The sequence below is a fragment of the Trachymyrmex septentrionalis genome, unplaced genomic scaffold, assembly GCF_001594115.1.
Source record: "Trachymyrmex septentrionalis isolate Tsep2-gDNA-1 unplaced genomic scaffold, Tsep1.0 scaffold53, whole genome shotgun sequence".
Lineage (NCBI taxonomy): Eukaryota > Metazoa > Arthropoda > Insecta > Hymenoptera > Formicidae > Trachymyrmex > Trachymyrmex septentrionalis.
In genome coordinates, this window is record NW_017305705.1 from 3,086,525 (window position 1) to 3,098,018 (window position 11,494).

At 39.5% G+C, this 11,494-nt stretch overlaps 1 protein-coding gene across 1 annotated transcript in view; it reads right to left on the reverse strand.

Annotated features, from left to right (window-relative positions):
* Nucleotides 1–9,528, reverse strand: part of LOC108751969 (nuclear hormone receptor E75) — a 95,513-nt gene extending 85,985 nt beyond the window's left edge. The window contains exon 1 of the mRNA XM_018492476.1: nucleotides 9,045–9,528. Within this exon, the coding sequence (XP_018347978.1) occupies nucleotides 9,045–9,237 (193 nt within the window). The 5' untranslated portion in view covers nucleotides 9,238–9,528. The remainder of the gene's footprint in view (nucleotides 1–9,044) is intronic.
* Nucleotides 9,529–11,494: the final 1,966 nt, after the last annotated feature.

Here is an 11,494-nt window from a genome sequence, read left to right on the forward strand (position 1 = left end):
GAGAGAGAGAGAGAGAGAGAGAGAGAGAGAGAGAGAGAATGAACAAACAAGCAGGAGAGAAAGAGAAGATGAGGGCGAAAGAGAAAGAAAGAGGATACAAACGGGGAAGTGGACGAAGAGAGGAGGAAATAGTCGTCGAGAGACAGGGAGAAGAGAGAGAAGTCGGGTCCGTGACCGAGCAGGATCAATGCACGACGTGGACCTTGAGAGTCCCTCCACCCTTCACCCACTCCCCCGTCTAACTCTCACCCAGCGACGATCCCGCCGCCCTCCTCGCGTGTCGTTCGCAGCCCTTGCACAGGCGGCACGACGACGACGGAGGCAAGAGGAGAATGAGACGGGCCTGGTGGACGAGTGCAGAGAGGGAGAGACAGGCCTGAGAGGAGAGGCAGAGGCGCAGATTGCATCGTGCACAGCACCGCTCTGTCAGCCACACCAACAACGTATAACCGCACTAGCACACCGCCGTCGGCTGCTGATATGCAGGCCGATGCACCGCCATGGCCTCTTACGACGGCCAATGCTCTTTGAGATCTGCCGAGGCTCTAAAAATTGCATTATTAACCCTTAACTAGGGTATAGTACGGGCCTCTTGCATGATCTCATGTCCAATTAATTGCTGAAACCGCTGCTACTTGAGATCGGCTTCCTTCATATTTGACCTTGCTATTGAGAAAATGTTCTCCTCTCTTTCTTTCTCTATTTTTCCTTCTTCCTTCTAATTTACTTGATAACTCCACTATAATTCGTATCTAGAATAACTGAAAATGTGTCAAACAGATGCCATTTCCAAAAGTATTATTCTATCACTTCCTGTACTACGATCCTTTCCGATTTTTGGAAATGTGTATTATGTATGCGCTCACTAAGAAACTACATCAAGGCAGCTGCATTCTGTCAAGCTAAGTCAACCCTCTTCAAAATCGATGACTAATTCTTGATATTCTGCGGTTGCAGTGGATATTTACGTAAATTTTCGTCAGGATGACGGAATATCCTTCATGCATGAATTTAGCAGCTGGATTGAGTTCTAATATAAGTATGCATAGGATTGAATCTCTATTGAAAGATTTGCATCTGTTCGAACCCTTTTCCTGAATTTTATGAATCAGGCAAGAGATTGACAAACTTATATACCCATTTCGCAAATAACATTTGATGTCTGAAGGATATAGATCAGCTGTCCTAAAAGCGATAATGGATTTACGTTCCTCATATACCAAATTTGATCGTTTAACTTCAAATTCAATCGTATAATAAATTTATAAGTTAATAACACAGTCCTACAAAAAAAAGTATCCTGTGCTGGGGTGGAGACCCAACTATTCTTATTATGTATTTCGAGTCACTGAATACGAATCTGACATCAAAATAATGACCCATTTTTCCCATTTTTTCGCTCTAGAAAATTGAAAATTTACCCTGGATGGTCCTATTTTGATGTTAGATTCATATTTAACAACTTAAAATGCATAAGAATAGCTGATTCTCCATCCCAGAGTACTTTATTTTTTGTGGGCCTGTGTAATAGATCTGTTCGCGTTGCTTGTACTTTTTACACTCAGTATTTTCACTTTCTTTCTTCTACGCCCGAATATATATTTACAATAATAAATGATTTATTATTGTCTATATATATATTTACATTTTTCTCATTTTAAGTGCAAAAATTTTAGGGCATTTTAAGCAACGTGAACAAACTTAATATATTATTAATGATTATTGCAATTTATTATCATATAAATCGAAAAAAACAACTTTCGGTACTAAACTTGCAATGCGATGACAGAATAAGTGTCTTGATAAATACGTTATTTACTGTATTTTTTCCTGTAACCGTTGAGATATGCCTTTCAAAGTAGCGATGAGCGAGATTGATTACACGAATATTGATAAGAAAATCTTGCTCGCACGTGATGGGTGGCACGAAAGAATGTACGTGTGGTACTAAATGAAATGATAAAAAAGAGCATAACGAATGAACAGAAAATTCATTTCTTATTTTCAAACGAGGTGTTCTTTTATGTTTTTTATTATTTTTCTTTACGGTGTAGATTTTTTTCCTTTCAGTGTAGATGTATGATATAAATATAATTGCGCTTCTTCGTGTCTCCGAAGAATAATTTAGAAATGCGTGATCTTTTCTCTTTTGCGCTATTACATGATCAAAAAACTGCATGTTATAACTTCAAAAGTCGGAATATTTTATAAATCACACAAATATATAATACATATTTCGAGAATACACTAGAAATTATTAATAATTAGTGTGTATTAATATGAAAAAAATGCAGTCAATTTAATTCTCATAATATTTAATTAAAAAATCTGACTTAATTTGTATATATTAAATTATAATAGAATGGTGAAGTTATATAAAAGCAAGAGAATTTACGGATTAACCCCATTTTCTTTTTCCCTCCAGACTTTTTAGGTCTGTCGCCATTACACAAACAATCCTTCGTTCCCACGCCACTCGTTTATCTCCACAAGAATTTGACACTATCCTGAAATCCCAGAAACCGTGAGATTCTTATAATATAATCTATATCTTTACATACAGTGAATGTAGAAATACACACGATTTTTAAAAGCCTACCAATCTTAAGTTAAAATAATAAAATTAAGAGTTAATTCGTTACGTAACGATAAGTTTTGTAACAATAAGTTCGATCCGTACGGTTAAGCCTTCATTTCTCGATACTCTCTACAATATCCTTTCTCTACATAATCCTTTCAGGAATTCAGTATTTCGCAAGAATGCGGCTATTCAACGAAAGGTTTTTGTAACCTCGTCGACCTTTTCTGTTAGCTTACAAACAGATTTGTGCAATTCATGCACAGGCCTAACTTGTGTCGTTGCGTTTACGGAACTGCCAGGATGCATCTGCTAGGGTCGGTAAGACGAGAACGCGACACGCGCAACGTAACGCGAAACTTTTTACATGAGCGATTTTACGTAACAGATGTAACGATGTGGCCACGTGACGATCTTTCACTTTCGTTTGAAAACGCCGGAAGAAGATCGAGACTTATTATAAAATATTTGATAATATACACGTAATATATGCGTTGCATTATATGTTCCACTGCATTTAAGAAGAATTAATATTTTCCTATTTCGTTAATATTTCCTTCCATTTCTATAATAATTTTAGCAGGAAAGATCGAAGCTAAAGATAAAAAGAATGTATAAAACAATGTGTATAATCTTGATATCTGTATATAAGCGAAATTGTATATTTGCGTTAATTCCGATTCGAGTTAACGATGTGTAATAATTAATTGTATTTATAATTTATTATTACTTAAATTGAAAATATCGAACGTTAACCCTTAGAGCCACTTTTCTCGTAGTTACTCAAGGTGAACGCTAGGGGCTCCTAGTTACACTCGCGAGAGCGTACTTACAAGACGAGTTAACGCAAAACGCGGCAGCGCACGTCGGGTGCATTGCACCCCCGTCCGCCCGACGAGATGAGGGTTGGATCGATCGCGGGCGTTGGCGCCGAGGTCACCGGCTCGCCTTGCTCGGAGTAATGACCCTCACCCAGTGCAGAGCAATGGCATCGGCAAACGGCACCTTTCCTAGAAAATCGCGAGGGTGGTTGTCGTAGAAGTACCTCATCGACGCTATGCGATCGCCATCTCCAATGCGACGACGCGACGAGGAAGGGGTAAAATGTTATCGCGTGGTCCCATCGCCACTGCAAAATGCGCAGAGGTGGTACTTTCACCCCCGCTTCATGCGCTCCTCCCTCCCTCCCTCCCTCCCACCCACCTTTCTACGCCGTCGCTGATGTTGATAAACCATCGCGCAGGATCGCGGGGGACCTTAAACTTGGGGAGAGGTCGATCATCGAGCTCAACCTTCGCAGTGACCGCGATCGCGACATGTTTCCGTTCACCATTTCGCGAGAATATTTAGATAAAATTGTCTCACTTCCAATTAGATGGAAATTAGAAATGTTATATTATATCTTCCCTACTATATCTAGATTTTCTTTCGATAATTTTCCATCTGCTAAATATACAACTGCGAATATTTTTGAGAGGGAAAAAAAGAAATCGAACTTTAAATTATTAAATAGATTTTTTAAGATTATTATAAGAGAAAATCTCTTCACATACGTAACTTCAAATATTCTTCAAGAAATCTACAATAAATTAAAAATGTAATAGTTATGTATAGCATTTTATTTATCGATATTCATATCTTGAATAATGATATAACACAGGATTCACAAATTCGAGATAAATTGAACATAATTTTACCCTTTCTTTGGGTTTCTCTTTTCAGTAAGCAAGAAAATGTGAAAGCAATTATCACGGGGTGGCAATTACTAAAATGATGTACGTACATTCACCCCTGGAGTCCCACCGGAAGTTCGCCACCGCGCCAGAAAGTCTCGATTACCTGAGAGTTGCAGTTCACGCGAACTCTCCCCTCGACTGCAGTTCTACTTTTCGCAGAAACGCGCCCCCGCGTAAAAACGAAAGAAGGGAGGGATGAGGCTATTGGTGCGACATTGCATGCAATAGCGATTGTAAGGATAAAAGCGGGGGAATACAGACTGACTGGGTCATTCCACCCTGTTTTACATTACCTAGCGAACGAGGGTCATTGCGAGACGGCGAACCTTTCGAATGGCCTCTCTTGTTCTACCACTTTCGATCCACTTTAATGGCGGGAGCACCAATATAGTGGTAATAGCATCGGAAAGGAACAATTGAAAAGTAATTCGCGTGACACATCGAATCGGTACAAGAATAACATCTGTTTCTTTTAGAAATGTATATCATATTCTTATTTTTCTCTTATTTCTATTCTACTAAACAAAATTCGGCATCTATTGTAAAATCTAATTGGCTTATTGAATGCATAAATTTTATCTTGTCCAACGTAATTTCCAAAGATAGACCGGTATTCATAGTCGATTCTTACTTTAAAACCGTGTTAAATAATGTTTTAAGATGCTAATACAGATGGTAATACAGGTCTAATTGGGGTTCATGATATCTTAATACTATACTTACAACTAAATTAAAAATCCTAAATCTAAAATCCGGCTATAAATACCGTTTGTTGAATCCTTGAAATTTGAAACAACAGAATATATACTCGATTTTTTAAGATATAATTTAGAATAAAGATTAAATAATTTATTAGGCATATCAAAATTAAGTAAGCACATATTTTTTATTAATTAATCTTAATTGACAATGAGATTTTTGTGCGATAAATTTAGAAATTTTTCTATCCATTATAAATATTTATATAAATATGTATATAAATATAAATGAATACGTAGGTATATCTACATTAGATACCAAACGTCATAAACCAAAATGAATAAAATCTTGCATGATGTAAAAATTTGATTGTATTCCTAAGTAAAATTATCAGTCAAGTCCATGTTGGACACGTAGATACTGATTTTCTTATCCAAAATAAACTAAAAAAAATTGGAATAACTGCCTTGTCTGTCTGTTTTCATCGTACAACGATAAGATATGATAAAAAGTAAAAACACTGTGTAGCATGTAATCAACTGAAAAATGTAATCGTTTAAATCTGTTTAAACTCTCGAATTATTATCGTCAACAGGAAAAATTGATTCAAAAAAGATACCTGGAAACAGCCGGTAATTAAAATAATTAAAGAATCGTTGGAAAGTTTTTCTGGGCAACTGTATTATTTGAAAAAAGAATTACAAAATATAAATTTGAGTCAACCAAAATTTCTATACATTTAATAATGTTTCGATGTATATGTTAGTATATCAAAAAATGTATATTCATACACAACTGATAACTACATTAAATTATTTCATAAACAATTCGTATGAAACAAAATTTATATAGAAATAATTTGTATAAAACGTATCGTACTTGATTTTCAAGTTCATTATGACGCGTCCGGTTGGGAGAAAGTTTATCAGTATATCAACTTGTTCCCGAGGAAATACGCGTTTTCCTCCTACGAGAATCGAAAATGGAGACCTTAGGTTCCAACTGTATTTGCCCTTCTTATCATAGCGCATACCATACGTAGGCACTTGACGCGCACATGTTGCGCGCGCGTACTCGACTCACATATACGTGTGACACACAGACAAGTCTTAGCTGAAGGGTGTCTGCGTCCATGGTACACGTTGCGGGATGCAGCGAGGTGCATACACCCTTTTATAATATGTCTGAGAGATCGAGTAGTTCTTTCTCACATGTTGATTTGTAAGAGATCTAGATCTTGATTTTATGTAATGTTTTTCTGTCATAAATTATTGGATAATAATTTTATTACGACAGAATATTGTTATTAGAAATGGTCAGTTAAACTGTAATTTGCAATCGATTAAGATTTGTTGATCGAAAACAGTATTACGAATATGAAATTGTCGGTTTTTTTAATTTTGAGGAATAATAGACAAGAGTGAGACACAGACAGAGGTAGAGAGCATAGAAAATATATTTAAAAGGTATTAGAAATATTTTGAAAGAAGCAAATGTTCCAAAAGGGAATTTTTTTTGTTCTGTACAGAAAAGAAATATTTCCTGTTCAGTGGAAAAATTCTCTTGTCGTCATCAATAGCTCTTGTCGAAATATATGATGACACACAGAATCGTCACGTCACTGAGCCTTGGCCTCAAGTTAGGAGATAATGAAACATCGATAAGAAGCAGACTATTTGAAAACATAATGACTTGACCCACTCGGGATCAACAATGGAAACTACATATTCTTATATCTATCTGAAAGTTTTCCTTGAATAACTACTCAGATTAGGAATATTATCATCTGTTTTTTTTCACTTAAAATACACTTTAACAAATTATTTAAAGTTCATAATAAAAATCTGACTTTTTATCTCATATAATGTGAACTATACATATGTTTGTGAACTATACACATATATTTGTTGCCCTTTTTCTGTGGACGAAATGTACAAATAAAAAATATAGATCACGCTACAAAACGATGTAAGATCACATCTTTCATCAAAGCATCTTTGCATTCACACGATTGTACTCACAAAATCGTTTCTTGCTATCATGTACGAGTATGTTGTCACCGCGATAACGTGTAGCCTTGTTCAAGATCGCTCGATGTATTTTTACAATTGCACGACATCGTTGCCATTTATCTGTCATCGATTCATCGCAAGGAATAATGAAAGCTGTATATTGTGAATCGATAACACGTTTGCAAAACTACTCACGCATTCATGCGCGGATTGTGCCGTTATGTTACGTTACAGCTTTTGATAAGTGTGAATGACTGAGGAAACTCTAATTCAATTTTTTTTAATTTTACTAATTTTTTACTAGATCGCTTTATCTAAACTTATACCACGGATCGCGCGGTCCCCGGTATCGATAACAAACAATTTTTTTTTTTAATAAATTATAAAATCGCCTTACTTCTTTGTATGTATCAAATGTTCAGTTTCTCGATTATTCCAGCAATTCGAATCGTTTTCACGCGGCTGATTTGATTGCGTATCTTTCTGTATATAGATAAGAATGTTGATACACTGCACAATGCGTTGCGGTGATCTTGCAGAATACTTTTTGATATTTTTCACGGTCAAGGCCGTTCTCTGCGTCATCGTCGAATATATATTTAGAAGAACGATTTAAAGAGACGGCTCTTTTTCTTTCGCCACCACATTAACATAGATCGTAGACGTTGCGGACTGCCGATGTCCTCGAACTTTGCCGAATTCTGGTTCACGTTAATGCGAATACCAATTTCTTTCGTGAACAAAATCAACCAACGCGGAATATAAAAGAAATATGCTCGCGTTATAATCCTTTCGCCACAGACAGCCTTGATCATTTGCCACCTCACTTACGAGGACAGATCAACATGTGTGTGTGTGTGTGTGTGTGTGTGTGTGTGTATGTGTGTGTTCCGGGATTAAATTACCATACAGGAAAATCATTATCTGTTTGTTTCCTTACAGCTTATTTATTATTCGACCTATAAATATTTTTTTACTATCGGTTCGATATAATCTACTTTTCGTCTAGATCATATTCTTTTTAACTTATTCGTTCCACTCATTCCACGACTACGACAAACAGACAACAATGCTTAGCGGGACTTATCGTTAATGAACCTTACCAACATAAACACAGTCGTATCATCTAGAATATAAAACAGTTCTGCGAAGTCTGACGAAAGAGAGAGAACGGCAATCCGCCAAAGAATTTCTCGTCTACATCCGACCAGTCGACGCCTCGAAATTTATAGCCGTCGTTGTATCGCAGTATGCAAATTTCGTTCGGATCTCCCAGAAGTTTACTTTTTTTTAAACCACTTTTTATGGACCGATGATCTCGTTACTTTTGTATCACGAAACAGCGTATAAGCTCCGCTTGCGTAAGCTGTTACTTGTAAATCAAATGCGGATGTATCCACGAAATATGTATCACTAATGTCTCGACGATCAGTGAAAATCCTTGCATAGTTTTGCCAAAATTTTATTTGTATGTGTAATAAAATTTTGCAATTATCTACTTTCTTCATGCATTCAATTTTTTTAGAACAGTAACTAATATTTTATAAATTCAAAAAATTTATTTTGAATTCCAAAGGTCTATAAATTCCAAAGAGCAGCAAGTTCTAAGAAACAAATCGGTATACTGGTTGTGAGAAAAAAGTTTTCGATATTCGAGACTATAATTGCATGGTAAAATAATTATACTTAGTTAGAAACTCTATTTTTATATAATTATTACCGCTATAATATTAGTATAATAATTAAATGTATCGTTCTTGTATATCTACAAAAAATATGTAATTGGCATCGAAAATGATCATAAATTATATTTCCCTCAGTAAATATACATATATTTAATGCAAAGTTAAGTAATTTGCTGAAAATTATATTCGAAGAGAAACTCGGGTAAAAATACGTTGATAAAGGATTCATGGATACTGCAGAGATTCTCTAGGCTTCTATATCTTTTTGAGATTCACTGTATCTCAGAATATAGGTAAAAAAAAAAAAAAAAAAAAAAAGAGTTAAGTTTCTCACCGAGATCGGGAATAGAACTGGTGGGTTCCTCGTGATGGCTTTTGCTCTCGTTGGAGGTCCTCGCTCTGGGAGGCGGCGGTGGCGGCGGTGGTCTCATGCTGGAGGTCGAACTGACTACAACTGTCGCGGGTGGTGGTGGAGGTGGACCACTGTTTCTTCCGTGATTACCACGTATTTGAGACTGTGGTGACATCAGCACCGTTTCGCCCCGCGCGTGCCCCTGAGGTGGACGAGGGCACCAGCCATGTAACACCCTTATGGCACTGCGCACTTCCGCCTGCAGTTCGGCGGCCCTGTCTCGAGCCGTGTGAGCCACCTTCGTTACGGGAAACCCGCGCTATCGCGGGTTACACAAGGATCACGTGACGGACAACACTTCTCTATAAGTCGTGTATAGTCCACTTCACTCACGTAACACGTTGATTTACGATTACACTAAAGTCACGTTACGTTGCACTTCGGTTAGTCACCGAGTCCACAAAGATATTCTTTTCTAATCTTTGTAATCTGTTTTTATCAATAGTTCCCACCAATTCACTGTATTTTTATACGCAATAAACACTTTGGATCTATTGTTTTCAGTGATATACACTTTACGTCTCTCTATTAGATCCACTAGTCGGGGATCGAACTTGGTGAACACTGAATCCGTATCAATCACTTTCCAAATGTATTTTCCGCTTTTGTCAGTTTTATGCCAAGTAACATTTCAATTTGGGAAACATTGTTGATCATACCTTTCATTATTCGAATCAACTTCACTTTATCCAGTGACTACAAAACTATGTAGATTTATAGAACTGACTTGGAGTCGGACAGGCAGACAGACTTCTTTCAACAGACGCAACCTGTCATCGTCACCTCTCTCGCTGATCAGGCTCGACTTCACCTGGACCAATAGAGTCACCTCACTCTGTCTCTCTCTCTCGCGCGCACTCCCGCCGGTTGTCGAGTGTCACGGTCAATGTCTCATAGTGGCGCGTGGCAGGTGTCCGCGGAAGCTCTCATTCGCGCTTTCGCGACTCGTGCGAAAGAGGTGGACAAAATAGTCACGAGACGCACAAGCAAAGTCGTGAGACGAGCAGGTTAAATAGGCGGAGCGGAGGCGCGTTTCGGAGCTGTCGATCTCTGTATGAATGAACGTTTCTTAGCAGTACGCCGAAAACAACAGTCCTCGGCACACGCGTCGTCCCTCGCGAGAGTCAGCAGCAACCTTCCCCTCTCTCGTACCACCCACGCACCCACCACTTTCTCGCTCCCTCCCGGCGCGTCACTCTACCCCACTCACAGTCCCCCGTGTCTCTCACCCTTACGGCCGGCGGGCGCGCTAGAGCGAGAGAGACGTCCTATGTTCTATCGGTCGCGCCGCGCGGTATACAAAGGCGAGAGCGTCAACCCCCCTCCGCCCCTGTCTCTCGTAAAGTCACGGTATCGTACGCTGTCAAAACAAAGCGCCTAACGTCTGTAAATCGCGTGGCACATCGTTTCTGACGTCGCGCGTCGCGATGGAGATATTATCACGTGTGGTCCGCGCGACCGTCAGACAGTCCAGAGTCCAGACACTCGTCCGGTCGCTCGAGTCAGTTAATACTGACGGAAATGCGGCGGCAAATCGTGCACCGCGTGCGTCGCGCGTGCAAGCGTGCGACTATACCGTACGTGTGGTAGGTATGCACCGTAGATTACGTATGCGCGTTCGCTGATGCACGACGCGCGACGCTCTGACAGCGAGTAGCGACTAGGCCGACGATGTCGAGAACCGTCATCGGTGCCGGCGAAAGTGAGAGTGTGCCGGTCGCGGCGAATTCAGTGGTGCATAAGCGCGACGGGCACCGTCATCTCTTTCCCTCTCGTACGCGCCGTTCTCCCTCTCTTCCGATCCGGTCTCCTCTCTCTCGCTCTCCCTCGCCCTCTCTTTCCCATCCTTACGGGCAGCCTATAGCCGCCGGCAAGCAAAAGCGTGCACGCTCTCGACCTATAGCGTCCGATGTGCCGGCGTGCTCCATCGCTCCGTGCTGTGTGCTATCCGGTACGCGTGTATATATAAAAGCGGCTGGCTTGTCCGCGATACGACCCCACACATCAGACCCTCCGCCGGAGCGGAGAGACTTCGCTCACTTCGCCCAGCGCCCTTCGTCCGCCTCCTTTTCTTGCCGCACTTCTCGCGCTCCGTCACTTGAGCTTCTCTTCCTTCCGTACGCCGTACGCGTACGCGCGAAAGACGCGACCCTCCGATACAACCCTTTGCTATTAGATCCGCTTTCTTCGCACGCCGAACGATTGCTTCCACGTAATGCACTTAATATACAGTTATTAACGGAATTAAAGTACAAAATTAGAATTTTGGACAAACGGAGAAATAGATATTCTAGTTGTTTAGATGATTATGTTAGCGTGTGTGTGTGTGTATGTAGGAACATGGATGACTCATTAATCATTTTTTAGAAACA